This window comes from Indicator indicator, chromosome 2, assembly GCF_027791375.1.
Source record: "Indicator indicator isolate 239-I01 chromosome 2, UM_Iind_1.1, whole genome shotgun sequence".
Classification (NCBI taxonomy): Eukaryota; Metazoa; Chordata; class Aves; order Piciformes; family Indicatoridae; genus Indicator; species Indicator indicator.
In genome coordinates this window covers 40,680,886-40,698,966 of record NC_072011.1, presented here as the reverse complement: position 1 = coordinate 40,698,966, position 18,081 = coordinate 40,680,886, and the positions used below count along the sequence as shown (strand labels likewise).

Below are 18,081 nucleotides of genomic sequence, written 5' to 3'. Positions count from 1 at the left end.
AAGGTAAACCCAGCTCTTACATCAAAAAGTGTCACAAAGTGTCACAAGCCTTCAGCTGACATGTTGAATTTAGGAGTGAAAAAAAACCCCAGTCCCCAAAACTCCCAATTTGAGACTGTTCACCCAGGCAAGGCTCCCAGGCAGAACATCTGAGATGCTTTGAACAAAAATGAATGGACTAAAGGAAGGTGAGAAATTCCTACAGCCAAGTTTACCCCAATAGTGATAAGGCATCTTGCCACATCCCTGGTTTTTGTTGTTTTTTTTTTTTTTTTAATTGAAATAGTCTACAAAGAAACAGGAATGCCCACCTTTTTTTTTCTCTTCACATCAAGTTTTCAGACTTTAGGAGGTAATTTTGCCCTCAAATTATAGATTGATCTGTCTTATAATAGCAGATCTGTCTGCTAATTAAAAATGTCTTCTTTCTAGCCCTTTGAGGTACTGGCTTGTTGTCCTTCAAGGCTACAAGATCCTTCCTTATTTGACCACAGCTTTTCCTCTCTATTTGACAAGGACAATTTGATCAAGTACAGGCAAGACAGGACTTCCCTGTTAGAGGATCAACTCACCGCTGGTGACTGGGATTATTTTTGGCACAGGAGCTTTTGGATTTCTCTGACGTGGCCTAGCTGTTTCAACATACTCTGCTCTAGTAGCCATGCTTCCTTTTTAGTACTGATGTGCTTTCTGAAGGCCTGCTGTGTTCCAGGCAATGTGGCAATGCTGCCTAGAGAACGAGAAAGAGAAAGCACAGTTATCCCCCATAACCCTGTAATTGATTTTCCTATTATTACTAATGCATCTCTATCCACGTGCATGGCTCTCCTTTCTCTAGATGCTGGCAATGACACAACTGAAAGAGGGGAACAGTGTGACACTGTTCCCTGGCCCTGATGTTTAAAAAAAAAAAAAAAATCTGCCAGAGCATTGCCGGGAGAAGTTTCGCTGCCAGCACAAAGTCGGGCAGGCTCCAGTACGGCCAGCACTGCTTCAGCATCTTCTAAAGCCACATCAGCAATAGAACACGGGCACTGCTGCAGCCAGCGCCGCCGGGGCATAACAGCCCTCCGACTTCGCGGCCTCCTAGCCGCCTCGGCAGGGACAGGCCATCATCCAGCGGTTCGCGCAAACCCGCTTAGGGAGGAACGAGACCCGCGGAAGTAGCGATTGTAATTTATTAATTTTATTTCCTGCCGCAACCGAGACGCTTATTGCAAACCCTACGCACCCAGGCAGCTCTACGGCGGCCGCAACAGGTCCCGCCCGCGCCATGGCATGCTGGGATTTTTGGCCCCGGTGGTGTAGCGGGGTCCTTGACTTAGGGAAGCACTCGTACGCAGCTGTAGTTTGACCCTTCTGTCGCACCGTACCCTCCCTCCTTTCCCGCGATACCGCTCGCCACAGTATATTCCAACGCGGGCTCTGCAGCAGGTGGGGGAAGTGGTGTGTTCTTTGTAGGGCATGCCCGAAGTTCTGCCTGAACAGAAACGTGGGATTCTTTGCTCGTCCCGAACCTCTTCTCACATAAATACTTCGGTATGTGTCCTCGTATTTACCTCTCTGTTTAGTAACGCTGCCTGGCATAACGAGTAGGCGAGAATCACCGCGGAAGGTGGCCGCACCGATAAGGCGTAGTACGTGGGCAGCCCGAGAGAAGCCGGGTGAGGGGTCAGGCTGGGGACCTGTTCCTCTTTCCCTCCCCACCCTGACATGCCAACCCGGCAGTCGGCGGTGCAGCAGTGTGTGAGCAGTATACGTGGGGCCGCCGGGGTGGGGACGGGCTGTGCTGGGCCGCGCGTTCACTGGGAGCTCCGCACTCTCCCTTCACGCCAAGGCAGGGGCAGAGTGTGATCGTTGAGGCCGCCGTAGGGCCGGGCTGGCGCGGGAGCGGACGACGGGTGGTGGGCTGCTGGTATCGGGGGCACTGAGTCCCGTTGTCTCGCAGGTTCGTCCCCCGTGCCCCTCCGCAGGATGGAGTTTGAGCTTCTAGAAAACGACGTGCTGGAGTCGCTGGAAGACCTGGGGTAGGTGCCCGGGGCCGAGCGACGCCCTGTTCCGGGGTCGAAGGGGCAACTTGGGAGGCCGGTGATGGGGCCGTGGCGTCCCCGGAGGGCCAGTGTGGGCCGGGAGCAGGAGAGCGGCGCCGTTGTCCCCCGCAATGAGTCGCGACACAGGGCAAAGCTGCGCCAGGGTCAACAATTAGAGTGGTTCCTTCTCATCAGCTGCGCTGCCGCTCCTATAGCGAGGCTAAGGATAGTACCGAGTGGACTTGAGAAAAGCGCTAAGACAAACATGCAGGTTTTTAGCTGTTCGGCCTTTGCAAACGTTTTACCTCTTACTGCGTGCGGATCACCTTGATTCTTGTGATGCCGTCGTATTGGTAAGGCCTTTGTTCAATAGAGCAGCCCTAGTGGAGGGTGAGGAAGGGAGAAAGAAAAGTTTTTAAAGAGGCCCGAAGAGAAAAGCAACTTTAAGGTTTTGTACTCAGTCAAAAATTATGGACCGCAAAAAAATTGTAAATGACAGTATTTTTTCCCACTTCACTTCTTAAACAACATAATAGAACATAGAAAACTTTTGTTGTTTAAATCTGTTTCTCTGACAGGGTCTTTAAAGGTTATATAAATACGAAAGGGAGAGCAAGGAGAACGTGCTTTATAGTAAGCTTGCACGTTTATAAACTGTTGAAAGTTCAGACAAGAGGCCCTCACACTTTTGCTGCTGCTGGTTCTATGCAGACATCTGTATTTACACACAGTGGCCGCATTCCCATAAACCACTTTGTGGGTAGAGTCATTATGCTCCAACAAAGATTATATTTCCTGGGTAAGTTGGTGATGATAGTTCCAAAGCTTGACAGATAGGTTTTTGTTTTGGCAATGACTGAAACGTGAAAAGGTCTCTGCTATGACATACATACTATGATCAATTCTTCTTTTTGCTGCGTGGCAGTAAATTAGTGGCTTGAAGGAGTTACGGTTTTTGCTCCTTACCAGTGTAATTATAGACAAAGTATTGTTATTCTTTTTTGACATAAGCAAACAATGAAAGCACATTAAAAAAGAAGTCATATCAACCAAGATTGGCAGCATTGGAGGAAAAAGACATGGTGCTTCAACAGTATTCTCAACAACTGGGAAAGCTGCTGCATGTGACTAAATGACTTATGTTTCCTTGTCTGGGAAGACTGGGATGTTTTAGTTGGGGTTTAAGCTTTGGCAGTAGCTCTGTGGTCCTTTACAGTTCATCTTATTTTTTTCAGGATCTAACCAGATACCCAAATACTGCTGATGTTTCTAATATATTATGCTTTCCCCATCCTTCCTCCTCTGCCAAGAGCATAGCATGTCAAAGACTTGTTTCTTTTTGGTTTTGCACTCAAGCAGTGGCCTCTTGTCTTGTAAGTCAGTTTCTTGAACTACTGAAGCTGCAAACAACTTGGACAGCATAACGTTACCAAAAGAGGAGTGAAACACTAGAACACATGCTATTGGCAGGAATTGGGAGTGAAAAGCCGCTCCCAATCAGGAATGCCTGAGTTTTAATGGCCCAATAGACGTGCAGCTGAAGTTGTAGTTATCAGAGATAGCACAGTCAAGATGTCATATCCCTCAGAGAAAAATTCTAGAAAAGAGGCCTCAGACCAGACCAGTGACTTAAATCCGGATCCTGCCAAGACAAAAGCTTGTCATCACTTCACTTCTACTTTGATCTGTAACTGGGTGTTTCTATTCAAAGTCCCAGATGTTCCTATACACATGTAGATCTGAAACATCTGTGGAGCGGGCTTAAAATTGCTCTAATTAGCCTGTTGGAATTGTTTAGCCTACTGTAGTAATGTCGTAGGTTTGTAGTACATCAGATTACAGCTTCCCACTGGCTGTACACTAACTCTGTGTCACTAATCGAGCTGCTCTGTGAGGTAAAAGTTCTTTTTGAGTGTGGCTTTTTCTTTGTGGTTGAATAAAGTAGCAAGCTGTTACAGTGGAGACGAAATCCTTTGTAAGTGATGTTAAGCAGAACAACAAAATGTGGAGAAGATCAGTTTAATTTGCTTTTTAAGAGATGATTGGGGGTTTTTCTTGATTTTTTTTTTTTTTTTTTTTGTTTGTTTGTTTTTCCCTTCTGAGGTTTACCAAGAGCTGACTGGAGTCAATGCAGTATATCAAAGTACTTTTGGGTGCGGTATATCAAAATAACGTGGTGCATTTTTTTTCTTAAAATACTTCAGTACATTCTGACTTTGTGCTTCTCCCTGATTAATAAGGCAGTCTTCTCCCTGTACACAGATGTCTTCTCTCAGTACACAAATGTTATGAAAACTATCTTCTAGGACCTGATCTATGGACTTACGCTTTCTTGGACTAGGCTTGATTTTAGCTTAGTTTCTTCATGCAAAGAATGAATTGTATTTTTTGTACCTCTTTGAGAAGGTTATTTTGCAGAAGAGGATATTGTTTTGCAGAAAAGATGCACTAGTTAAGCAGTATTTACTCCACTTGGTGCAAAACAGTGCTCAAGAATGAAACTTCGAAACTGCAGTTGCCCTAGATAGGTCTATGGTAAGAAACATCTTCAAGAGACAGTGGCAGAGAAGTTGCTGCTTTACACGGGAACATTTTCCAGGATGAAAACTTTAATGATAATATTTTGTAACGTGGTCTCTTTGGCAGTAAGATAATGTGCATGGAAATGCTGAGGTTTACTTATGTTTTTAGTGTACTTTTTCTTACAATTCAATGCAGGAATACTACCAGTTTAGATGTTCAGTATTGCAGATGTGATGAGAGTGTAGCTTTCAATATATCTATCACAGAACGTCACCATACCAAGTGTTAATAAACTGTGGTTTTGTTTTACTTGTCAGTTACAAAGGTCCATTGTTAGATGACAAAGCGCTGACTCAGGCAGTCTCCGGTGGAGCCAGTTCCCCTGAATTCACCAAACTTTGTGCTTGGTTGGTATCTGAGTTACGGCTGTTTTGTAAACTTGAGGAAAACGTACAGGCAACTAACAGTAAGTAGCCATAACTCTAGCACAAATGTGCCCTTAATGTGTATTCATGCCGGCCAAAAATATTTGGACTGACAGTTGCTGAATCTGTTGTATAAGGGAGGATTGACTGCATGCTGACAGTTTTTGGATATTTTCCACCTCAAGCTTGCCTAATGAATGGCTAGTAGAGGTTGAAATAATAGTGAGGATCAAACAGTCCTCCTTCTGAAATCAGCTTTTTCTTTTAATTGTTCAACTGTGGAGTGTTTTTGGTTGGTTGTTTTTTTTTTTTTTTTTAAAGTTCTTGCATGGATTTAAGGAAACATTAGTGGGGATTTTTTTTTTAAATTAGACCATGAGATTACTTCTATTTCAACACTTCTGTTTGTAATTTTGATTTAAGAAATACTTACTGTCCCAGGAAGCATTCTCATGACTACAGTAACCATATTGTCATTTTATTGTTCATTGCTTTAACTCCATGCTTTACTGTCTCTTTTTCCCTCTTTATGAAACACTGTGAGAAGGAGCCTTAAAATACTTGTTTATTGTTTTGGTGGAGCAAGCACACCTTAGTTTTTTTTAAAAAAAATACTTTTAGGTCAATTCTAGAGATTAAATTGTTAATTCAGTATGGTAACCTGTACTTCTGAATATCTAATGTGTATTAACTCCTAATGCCTTTGTGAACTTATTTTTCAATAAACTCAGTAGCCAAAGATTACTGCCTTTAACCTCAACATCTGTTCTTTTCCTCTTATTCTATTTTTGACTTGTCCATCCTTCTTCTTTGAGTGTATGTGTCTTGCTTTCTTTGTTAACAATAAAGCATCTTGCTTATTCTAGAAGTACAAGGTTCCTACTATGTTTTGTATAAAAATACAATCCAGAAGCATTCTAACACCTGTTTCAAATTCTTTAAACACAGTGTTAAAAACATTTTATCTGTATCAAGTCTGACAATCATTTTGTGTTGAAGTCACTTCTCAAAAGAAGAAAAACTGTTACCTCTCATTAATCACTATTCAAATTAGTTTTAATAAGTTCTGACACAAATACCAGTCTAAGCTTTGGTTTACATGACTTAATTATTAAGGATGTTGTTAGGAAATAAGATCAATTGGCAAATGTGAGTTTACAGGGAGAAGGAGGAAAAATGTGAGAGCTTATTAACAGTGTTATTCATGATGTTAATAGAACTATCGAGTACATTTGTAGTGGAAAGAGTTAGTTGATACTCAAAATCCTGTAAAATTGGTGGGTTTTAATGTCACTTTTCATTGTAGATGTTGCCAGTGGCTGTCTGTTGTAGCTGGGTAAAGCTTCCAGTGAAATGTAATTTTACAATAATGAGGGACATCATGGCTCCGAACAGGTTGTGCTGTGATTTAGGAAATCCAAAGAAGGCATTTGGCCTGCATTAAAACCACGGTTTTAATGTTAAATAGCAACTGAAGCAAAACATCATTTACTTTCTTCTTTAAAGTGGCTAATTAATTCTAATTACAGCCAGAGATACATATATTGGCTATGAACAAGTTGCTTTTTTTTCTTTTCTCTTCTAAGGTCCAAGTGAAGCAGAAGAATTTCAACTTGAAATGAGTGGATTGCTGGCTGAAATGAACTGTCCATATGCATCATTAACATCAGGAGATGTAACAAAACGCCTTCATAATCAAAAGAACTGTCTCTTGCTGCTTAGTAAGTTAAAATGGTGCTTGCAAGCAAATCAGGCATCATGGTATTTTTTTCTTACACTCGATGAGTTTTGTTTACCACAATGTATAAAATAATTACCTAAAATCAGGAATTTTTTCCCTGTAATTTACAGTGTCAAGTGTATTATCAGTTTGGGTCTCATAAACTTAATCTTTCTGTAGCCAATGTATAACAGAATGTATTCTGAGTATTAACCTTTTTCACAATCACTAGCAAAAAGCCCATCCTGTTAATTTTCAAACGTACTCTGAAGAGGAAATAATGTGAAGATATCTGCCAGGACTTAGCCACTGAGTTTTGTTTAGAAAGGTTGTAAAAATGACCCAAAACACCAAATGCATTTTCATTTTCAGCCCAAAAGAACTCACAGTACTTTTGATGTTCTCTCTTATTAAATAGCTTCAACGTTGTTTTCTGCTGGTTGAAATTAGCAATAGCAATGGTGATGTCCTCCCTTCGGTTTTCCACCCAGCAGATCTCAGTATCTAAATTCCTACTTAGGAAATACTAAAGGAGAAGATACATTATTTCAGTTTGGCAAAAGTATGTGATGTTAATTCACATTTTAAAAATAAAAAATCTTTGCAAGTGTCTGAGTTAGAAATTGTAATACTAATTTTAATATGATCTTAAATCCAAAATAGATGTATGTTCTGTTTGCTTCCTCAATCGTTGCTGGTTCTTTAGCTTTTCAAAACAAATTTAGTTTGCCTTCAGCTGAGATGTAAGAGTTTAATACAAGGTTTCCTGTACTTCAGCAGTAGGAGAAAGATGAATAATAAGACTTAATCTGATTTTCTTTTGATAGTATGTTCAGAAACGTCAGATAAAGTGAGGTAATTGTTGCATTTAAAATATTTCGTGGCTCTAACAATCTGCTGTTCAGCTTATTCTCTATAAGCCAAGCCATTCCATAAATTTGGCTTGTCTGTGACAGACAGTTTATCCCAGAGGTCCTCTCTGATGCATTCTTTGGTAACACGAGGACATGCTCAGAAGCTGAACTCTGGTATCCCGTCTGTCAGGAATATTATATTTGCTGTCAAATAGGAAATTGAAATAGACAGCAAACTTTTTTTTTGTGTACCAAGATAATTGCATAGCTTTCTTTACCTACATTAAGATAATTTATTAGGTGTCCTGTGTTATATGAACCATAAAATCATATCTATCAGAACAAGCAGAATAACCCTCTTTAATGGAATGCTAGGTTATTTTGCATTTTAACAAAATGCAACAGAGTTTATGTCAGTTGGAAGATGTAGCAGTATTGCTTGGAGAGGAAATCAACGAATAAACATGAGTAGTTAGAATTGTTCTAGTGTGCACCATCACTAGAGTACAATATTAAGTACTGGCATCTGCAAAACTGAAATAAGGGAGCTTCTTGTTGTTTTGGAAACCTCTGCAAAAAAGAATCACAATCTGGAGAGCACTTACGGACTCAATTTCAGTTTTTGTTAGAGGAGGTTGAAGTTAGCTTGAATGGGATCTCTGAATTCTTGAAACAAATTTCTGCTGCTGGTTTCTCTTTCATGAGGTCCTAACAGGGTGTAAATAATTAAAAATTGAATGTAAGAAAAAATTTGTATAAATTACCATTGAAAGAACTTACAAAAAATTCTTCACTGCTTTACAAATTTTAAGAGTTTTATAATATGTTGTGTGTCTTCAGCGGACAACATTTTAGAGAGCTAGAAAAAATTCTAGAGGTTATTCAAATGCTATGATTTTTATGTCTTTTGACCTGTCTCAATTTTATAGGTAGTAAGCTGCATTTGTATAGCCATGGGTTTGCATCCCTGCTCACAAGTGTCTTTATCAGTGCTGTATCTGTTTTTTCAATTCTTATTTTCATTAGTTTTATGGTAACTCAGTATGATTTATGATAAAAGTATCACTGAACTTGTGCATTTTTTTTTCAGTTCAAATTTTAAAGTTGTGACAATTGCAAGCAAAGGCCATGTGCTAAATCTATATCATCGTAGCTGGCACCTAATGCTGAAATTTTGGGTATATAACATGTTCAGAAATTGTGATTTTAATGTATTTTGTTTGTTTGATAAAGGAGTTATAATGTGATGGTAGACATGCAGTTCTGATACTGAAAAGCATTGCAGGCATCCTGGCTTCTATCAGTTACTGCTTTCCTTTCTGTAGTCATTATAAACTTGAGTTCTCAGTAGTACTTTTTAAAGTGGGGTTATTTTTCCACTCTGCATCTTGCTTGGGGAAGTAGAGGATGTTCATCTAACATTTCATTTGTGTCTACTCATTTCCTTGCTTTGTTTCCTACATCTTCAAGGATGCTTGCTTGTCTAGCTTTAAGTGTGTTCCAGTCCTTCATCCTGCTTATTTCCATGTTCCTAGTCTCCTGTCTTTGCTTGGCAAAGCCTGAAGGAACAGAGCTGTGCTTTGTTGAACTCTGATTACTACTTGTTGGAATTGGGGATTTTTTCCAGGTTTTAAGTGGTTGCATTAAACCTTTCTATCAGTGGGCTCAGTGATTATTAGAAATATGAGTGTTCTGTGAATACCAAAATTACAGCCCTCACTCTTTCTGAAGCAGTTCATTTGCACATTTGTTGGCTGTAACCACATTTGTTGGTTCTAAAATAATTTAACTTGGCTATATTTGATGCTGAAATCTAATTTTTCTTACCCTAGCATACCTCATCTCAGAACTGGAAGCTGCCAGAATGCTGTGTGTGAACACCCCTCCTAAAAAAGCACAGGAAGGAGGTGGCAGTGAAGTCTTTCAGGAGCTAAAAGGCATATGTATTGCTTTAGGCATGTCCAAGCCTCCAGCCAACATAACGATGTTCCAGTTCTTCAGTGGAATTGAAAAAAAAGTAAGATCCATAGGAAAAAACCTAGACTATTTATGATGTTGCTGTTTTGATTTTAAAAAAAAATTCTACTGCCATGAAGATATTTACCTCTTGTGAAACTCCAGTGTTTGAATTGTGAAGGAGAGTTAGCATGGTTTGCTGAGTGTGCCGAGAGTCAGCATTTTGAAAATCAAAGGCTTTTTCCACACCAGGGCATGAGGTCAAGGACTACTGCTATCATTGCCTTCCTGGGTGGGTTATTTCTTACTCTACTCTGGATTTTAATGTCATCACCTGTTGCAGAAGACATGGGAAATGCTGAGCTTAGGCCTCAGGAAGAACATTAAGGAGAAATGTATTCCAAGAAATACACCTAAAGATTATTTTTTTTTTTTTACAGAAACCTACTGTTTTTAAAATATTTTAAGTTAAAAGGAGATCTTGTAGATAAAGTCAGGTTTACACATTTTCTTCAGTTCTTGTGGTTCCATTTATTTTTGTTCTTTAGATGTATGTGTTCTCCAGATTATTGTGTTTGGGTTTTTTAAAAAAAAAAAATTACTTCACAGCAATATTTATAAAACAGAGAAATGAAGTGGCATGGACTGTCCAGTGCACCAGACCAAAGGTGGGGGGACAGAAAGCTTTTAAATTGTGTTGAGTAACTTAACTTGCAGGATGGGAAGAGCAGAAGAGAACCTTTGTGAATTTTAGAGAAGAGAGAGAAATACAAAGCTCCTCATAATGCTTTCCTAGAAGTTTGTGGACTAACCTTTTAGTTACATTGTACTTGAACAACTCCAAAAAATTGAAAATAGTGCTTCGGTTTTTTGCAAGAAATCAGTTTGGACTGATGTAAGAGGAGGAGGATGGTTTTCCATCAGAAGTCCAAGAAGTAGAATGGAAACGTTTTGTTTTCCAATTTTAGGGTTGTCATGGGTGTTAAGTAGTTGGATATGTAAGAAATCTGTGCTTCCATACTCTGTAAAGGTAGAAACTATAATAATGAACAGTCCTAGCAGGCTTTGCTGGTGAAAGAGACTCTATAAAAATGCAGAAGTAGATCAAAATCTGGAAATTATGTTTTACTAATTGACTTTTCTTTTACAATGTCTTGCAAGATTAAATGAATGTTATCTTAATTATTTATAATCATAGGTGGCTATACTTAAAAAAAAAAACCAAAACAAAAAACTGAACAGTCCTTACAGCTTAATAAAATCCATCAGGAATTTTTTAACCTAAAGATATTTTTTGCAATTATACATAGCTGTGGTGCTTGTAGTCCAAACACTTCCATTGTTGGTAAAATCTGAGAAAGTAGTGCTGCCTAATAACTGAAAAACTTACTCACTTTGCAAATAAAAATTTATCACAAAGTTGAGCAAAATGTGAAAACGTAGTCAGGAGTAAAAATCTCACTCTGTAAGATTATAGTTATAACAAGTGATTACTCTAAAATTTTCTTGTTTTTAAAAAGGGAGGCTTAGAATGGCAGTAGGTAGCATGTGAAGTCAAACACCTTTTACTTTGCATATACATTGTACAGCTTGGAGTAGAATTTTTGTGTAATCAACTCTTTGTTAATGGTCTACCACACTGAAAAAAAGAAACTGATGATGCTTGAATGAAATGCTGCCTCTGCTTTTCTGAAACCACTTGGTTTTAAAATCTTCAATTTAAACAAAATTGGCTCAGCACCTTTGGAAAACCAGGTCGCTTAAGTGCATTAAATCAACTGCTGGAATCAACAGCCAAGAAAGCTGAATAATGCGGTTCACAGCAGTGGAAAAGTGAAGTTTCATAACTCTGTCTTGCTTTGATCCAAGTTCTTGTCACTGCTACTCCATTTCTTCCCCCTCAGAAATTTTGGGATGAGAAAGATAACCTAAGTTGTGCCCAGACTTCTGAAATGCAAGTTAAATTTTAATTGAAGATTCTCTCCTTTTGATTCCAAATAGGGGTTCTTCTTTACATCCTGTTATATTTCACACAGTGCTAAATACTACCTGTTTGATAGAAGTGTGGGGGTTTTCCTGAATTGAAGAGGTGATGTGTAGAATAATCTTTTGGTTTTCAGAGGGAGATGAAATTCATGGAATTTTTATATTTTAGCTGTAGATTTACCTTATAGTTCCTTTTTTAACTTTTAAATATAGCAGAGACAATTGATTTTTATATTTTTAGTAATTTTTCAAATGTGCTTGGTTCTCTGTCCCTGAGAAAACAACTTGCTCTTGGAGCTTTTTCTGTCATGCCTATGACTGTCCAGGAGTCTTCTCCTGTACTTTAAATCTTTACAAGCTTTTTTTTTTTTTTTTGCTGATCCTTACAGTTTTATATGTCTCCTAACAGCTGAAGGAAACTCTAGCAAAGGTTCCACCTAATCATGTTGGAAAACCTTTATTGAAGAAACAACTGGGTCCAGCTCACTGGGTAAGTAGTTATTAGGTATTAGAGCCTGTTTCCCATTTTCAGGCATGTAAAGTATGATCTTGATTCTATGTATAATGCTGCCAAATAATTTTTCTCATCTTTTTCTAAAAAAAAAAAAAAAGGCATTTTTTTCAGTATTTTACAAATGTGTTGGTACAACAAAAGTTCAGCAACTGATGATATCTTAGGATTGTGAATTTGTATGTCCAGATGCTGGCAGAAGTTTTCCAAACTGAAGGAGATGTACAGCAGTAGTGCTGACCTGTGTGCAGTAGCATCATCCTTCCTCTCCCTTGCCAGCTCTGTGTCGCATCTTTCCAGCTCATCTGTGGGGTCTTCCCATCATTTCCTCCTCTCTTTCCAGCCTGTTGGAATAGTCTGCTTCTGTTACAGACTGTTCTCCAACAAGCAGTGTACAGGTGGAAGGTGGGAGAGGCTGTACACCCAGGCAACAGAGTCACAATCATTTCCAGCTGTATTTTTGCCATCTGCTGTTGTAGACGGATCATGCCTGGGTTAGATACTGGTGTTGCGCCAGCACAAAACTGTGGCTACTGCTCCAAGACTATGACTCTCCTTTGTGAACCTTGCTTAAAAGTTCAACCTCATCCACTCCCAGCAGTGCTTCCTTCAGCCCTTGTACTGTTGAGGCTTAAAGGGCCCCACTGGCTACCTCCATCCAGACTTCAATTAATACATACATAATTTCCATAATGGTACATATCTCAGCTACAGCTCTGACTAGGCTGCTTTCTGCTACCAGATGTGTTTTTACTGAATTTTTTTTTCTGGTAGGGCACTTTGTTGTGTTGTCTTTATGCAGATTTTGCTTTAATCAAGATCCTCTTAACAGTACCTTACTTTCTTCTAGTCCTTTATCTTTGCACTGTCTTTATCCTTAAGCTTACTACTTTTAAGGATGACAAGGACACCCTGCTCCCTAGGGTTTATATATGTCCTTGCATATCCTTCAGCTTGTTGCATGTAGAATTTTCTCTGTTTTGCTTCTCTGTCCTAGTGGGTGCTGAGAAGTGACTCAGCAGTGCAGGCAGGTTTTATGTCCCTTTGGAAATAAGACTGTTGGAAATGGTAAAAGGCTGAATGTGAGGATGACAGCTTTGGAGCCTTCAGGAAAATGGTGTCAGCAGGTGTAGCATGCTTGACCCCAATTGGCAAGGTCAATAATGGTGGGCTTAGGCCCTGTTTAATATCTCTCTGTGTCTTACTCTCTTCCACCCCCATAGTTTATTATCTTAAATAGAAATGTTTTATTTATAATCTATAGGCTATGTTTGCATATTTTTTTTCAGGAAAAGATTGAAGCAATTAATCAAGCCATAGTCAATGAATATGAAGTCCGAAGAAAACTCTTAGTCAAACGCTTGGATGTTACTGTGCAGTCCTTTGGCTGGTCAGATAGAGCTAAGGTACAAACAACTTGCTGTGATGTTCTGGTTGATGGTAATGCTTAATTTGAAGTATCTCTGGAAAACTGCTTTACTGTTTCATTCTTCATGAATACAAAATAACCACAGAAACTGTCTGATTCTCGTTTGAGTTTCTAGAGAAGTTTGTGACCCTGTAAGATGGCTAAAAAAAGTTTTACTTGAAACCAATGTGTTGGATTTTAAAACTATGTAAAATGTGAAGATAGAGACTGTGTGTAAATGTACACTACAGCCAAAACATACAGTTAAGTAGGCCACTAGAGAAAAATAGTAATAGGAGATTACTGATCTAGCCATTTGTGTTCAGAGTACCACAGTGTGAATCTTTAAGTGCTTTGTCTGGGTTGCTAGAAAAGCATCTTTCTATTGACCATCCCTTAACTTACTTTGCTGTCTACAGTGATCAGATTTCCTTCACTCAAAATGTATCTGTAAGCACTAGTTCACAGATACACATGAGAAAAGCTGCTAAGGCACTAATGCTAGACAGGGTAATATTCTGTGTGGTTCTTTTGGAATGGGTGTGGGTCAGGGTGCAGGTGGAGGAGGTCTGGAGACTGAATACAGATGTGTCACCTTCAGTATCTTTTAAACATTAGCAGTAATTTATGTAACTGCATGACACACTTCCATTCTGTGTTTGCCTAAAAGTGATACAGTCTGCATGTTTGTATCTTGTTAATCTTAAAACTGTCAGAAGATCAGTGTCTTGGCAGTTCAGTCAGAATAGTGTTTCCTGTATTATGTATGAAATTAATTTGGTAAATGCTAGCTTCGCTGTAGTGTTTTCTTACTTATAAAGTGATTCTCACTGCTTGTTTTGTTTTTTATTAATTTTTGCTCTACTTACAGTAGTATCTTGTTCATCAGTGTTGATTTGGCTCTTCTGGTGAGGTGTCCTGTTGCTTTCCTATTACTTTAGCATACTGGGTTTTATTCTTCTTCTCTCCAACAGAGTCAAACAGAAAAACTGGCTAAAGTCTACCAGCCAAAACGTGCCCTCTTATCTACTAAGTGCACTGTTTCCATTGCAAATCTCTTGGCAGCTCGGCAGGATCTATCAAAGATTATGAGAACAAGCAGTGGATCCATCCGAGAGAAGACTGCATGTGCCATTAATAAGGTACCTTTGGTGACAAATGACTTGTTCTGTTATGGATATTAAAGTATTTTGAATGTAGTAATAAATCCAATTTTGGACAGAATGGTGGTGTGCTGATTTGACCACACCCTCTCCACCTCAAATAATCTTGGCACCTTTTTAATGTAGTTGGAGTGTAGAATGTAAGAAATTAAGCAGGAAGAGCAGGCATGACTGTATTGTCAGACTGTATGTATGTTTTACTAGGAATGTAATACCACCCTGTTCTGTACCTCCCTTATCAATATTGAATGTTTACCAGAAGAGTAACACAAAGTAACAAAATGACCTGCTTCCATTGAAGTTTTTCTGTTACATCATTTTAAAATTTGAAGCAAGGCAAATGTCCCATTTCAAGTCTTATTAACTTCTTAATGTCACAGCATTCACAGACAGCTAAAGGCCTCTAGTCTTGCTCAGCTGTGGTCAGTGCTGTCTGACACCTGTTTATTGGTTTGCAAATTTTTGCATGTGCTAAAGAACAAAAATCTTGTCACTTTGTTTATCAAGCCAAAGGCTTCTACAGTAATTCAGAGTACTAGTTAGGAGGGAGATGGTGTTGCACTATACTTGAGCCTGTTTGAAATGAGCAGTAGTAAACAGTTTAGTGAAAGATTATTGATGCTGCCTCTACTGGTGAGCCTGCTGTTCAAACATAAACCCCAGATCTCCTGACTTCTCTTGCTAGCAGCACCTGGAGTACTAGATAAGCCCCATCTAGTTTCTGTCCATTGGAGACAAAGGTCTGTGGCATTCAACCAGGCAAAAGTTGTAAGAACCCTTGAGTCGCTGCTGTTTGCAGTGTGTATCAGCAAATGTGCCTCTTCTGTGAAGTATTACATCTCCTTTGGCAGTTCTCCTTTTCCCTTTGCAGGTGCTCATGGGCAGGGTGCCTGACAGAGGAGGAAGGCCCAATGAAATTGAACCACCACCTCCTGAGATGCCACCGTGGCAGAAAAGACCAGAGGCTGGTTCACAACAAGGTGGTGGCAGAGGAGGAAGAGGTGGCTATGAATCCTCTTACGGAGGACGAGGAGGTTATGACCATGGGGGTCACGACCGAGGAGGAAGAGGAGGCTATGACTCTTCATATGGAGGGCGAGGAGGTCATGAACAAGGCGGCCATGATCGAGGGGGACGAGGAGGACGTGGCGGTTATGAATATGGTGGCAGAGGAGGTGGAAGAGGAAACAAGCTTCAAGGAGGTTGGACAGATGGTGGTGGTGGCTACCAGGATGGCAGCTACAGGGAGAACAACTACAGAGATACAGGTTTTCAAACAAGTAGCTACCATGGTGGTGGTGGTGGCTACCAAGGAGGAGGCTATGGTGGCTACCAGTCATCTTCATATTCAGGAAGTGGCTACCAAGGGGGTGGTGGCGGTGGCTACCAGCAAGACAACAGATACCAAGATGGTGGGTCCCACAGTGACCGAGGGGGTGGGCGTGGAGGAGGAAGGGGTGGCCGTGGTGGAAGGGGTGGCCGTGGAGGTCAAGGAGGAGGCTGGGGGGGCAGAGGTGGACAGAACTTTAATCAAGGTGGGCAGTTTGAGCAGCACTTCCAGCACGGAGGTTATCAGTATAATCAATCTGGCTTTGGACAAGGAAGACACTTCACGAGTTGAGGCTGCTCAAAACTTTTGCTTCAGCAGAGCTCACGTAATAGAAACCCAATTTCAGAGGCCTGGTTTATTCGCTGCTTGAATCAGAAGAGGTTTGTATGTGACAAGTAGAATCTCTTTGGTTGGGATGCTTTGCATTGAGCAAAGGGCAACTCTCCACCCACCCCCAGCCTGTCTGAAATAAATGCATCATCACTACCCACAGCACCCTATACATCAACTAACAGCCATGGTTTTTAGATGTTGGGACTGGTTCCCTTTCCACAAAACACTTCTGTGTTCAGAAACTACCTTCTGCTTTGATTTAGAGAAGTAATAAGACCTGGCCAAATTTTTCTAATACAATGCACAACAGAACTTGGCATTTCCCCCTCCCCCCAGATGAATTGTTCAATTACACGTTCTAAAGCCAGTTCTGAGTATTGCTTTTTGGCTTGCTGACCTCTTGTTTCAGTCACAAAGTCGTTACAGGCACGTGTGCGCGCACACGGTGACCTTCCTCTGACAAACAGGTTTTTGTGTATTACGTGTGTTCTACTGTGGATGCCATGTTCAGTAGCCTTACCTCCTGCTAAACGAAGTTTTCCTACCTGCTCAACAGTGGAGACTGACTGCCGCCAAAATCTGCAAAGGTCATTTAAAACTAAGCTAATTTGTGACCTGATAGTGTGTGTATCAGATAGGCCTGTAGTTAGGTGTAGCAATTGAAACTGACCTACATCCATCCAAAACAAATTGCTCCTTCTCCAAACCTAATTTTTACTTGAAGTCAGCTAGAAGAAATGGTAAACTGAAATCTCTCCATTTGCAAGTTAGTACCACTGACTCAGCAAATCTAGGGCAATTTGTTTTGGGGGTTGTCTTTCTAAAGAAATGCACTACGGCCTGGGAAGATTAGTTCCTGCCTGGAGGAAGCCCTTTTATTATTGCTGCAGAAAACAAAGCCTGGCTGAGTTTGATGTTCTAATGTCATTTGTTTTGTTTTGTTTTCTTTACTGAAAGCCACATAATGCTTCTTGCTGGGTTTGTTGTGTACATAAACATTTGTCAAGCTGTGAAAGAAAATGGCTGAAGGTGTGCTGTTGTATAAAAGGTGAGCAATAAAAGTATCTGTACCTTCCCTTTTGCTTTTAGTTTTTTTTCATTCTTGGTAGTAAAAAGCAGTTGTTACAGTAGCTGGGAATTTGTCTAATCTATTTTACATTTTAATCTATTTTAGATGTTCCTTTTGTCCTAGCTGTACTGTGCATTCTGCCCCCCTGACAAGCTATCAGAATAGCATCAGACAGGAGGATTTGGTCTTGCTCAGTTTTGTTCTATTCCTCCTGAACTGGTGTAGCAGCATTCAGTGCTCTCTCGGGGGTCACAGTGTAAAGTTACTCTTAGGCTGTGAGAGCACTCATTTCTCAGGTTATGCCCCTGTGTGCCATGTGAACATGGTGCGCTGCTTCTGGGAGCTCTCCAGTCTGTGGAAAATGCAGATTCCTGCTGCTGTTCTTGGAACACTGCAGCAGAAGCTATGGTGATAGCATTCTCTGGCTACTTTTAAGTGCCCTTGGGGCCAAATCCAGGTTGATGCAGGCAGTCCCTTGGATTCCAGAAATAACACTCGAGAGGATCTTTGTAACGCTGGTGTTGCTGTAATTCAAGCTAATTATGTACATAAGCTGACAAATGTTGTTTAGAACCAATTTTCCTGTATTTGATTTCATGATCAACATGACAATCTCCTGTTTAATTTGCTGTGGCCACTGGGTGCTGCTAGTGATTCACAGGTTGGAAGCAAAGGTTCCTGTGAAAGGCACTTCTGAATCTGACTTATTATCTCTCCTTGTTTTGTAGCTTTTCAAACAATTTATGAAGCCTGATGAGGTAAAAGTTTTTTTT

The 18,081-nt window shown here is 40.2% G+C and overlaps 1 protein-coding gene across 1 annotated transcript; it reads left to right on the top strand.

Annotated features, from left to right (window-relative positions):
* The first annotated feature begins 1,974 nt into the window (after positions 1–1,974).
* On the top strand, positions 1,975–17,295 carry FAM98A (family with sequence similarity 98 member A). The gene is made up of 8 exons (XM_054394959.1): positions 1,975–2,027; positions 4,871–5,019; positions 6,565–6,699; positions 9,385–9,569; positions 11,904–11,984; positions 13,295–13,411; positions 14,388–14,555; positions 15,448–17,295. Exons 1-8 carry the CDS (start codon positions 1,975–1,977, stop codon positions 16,195–16,197), a joined length of 1,638 nt encoding a protein of 545 aa, XP_054250934.1. The 3' UTR covers positions 16,198–17,295.
* The last annotated feature ends 786 nt before the right edge of the window (positions 17,296–18,081 follow it).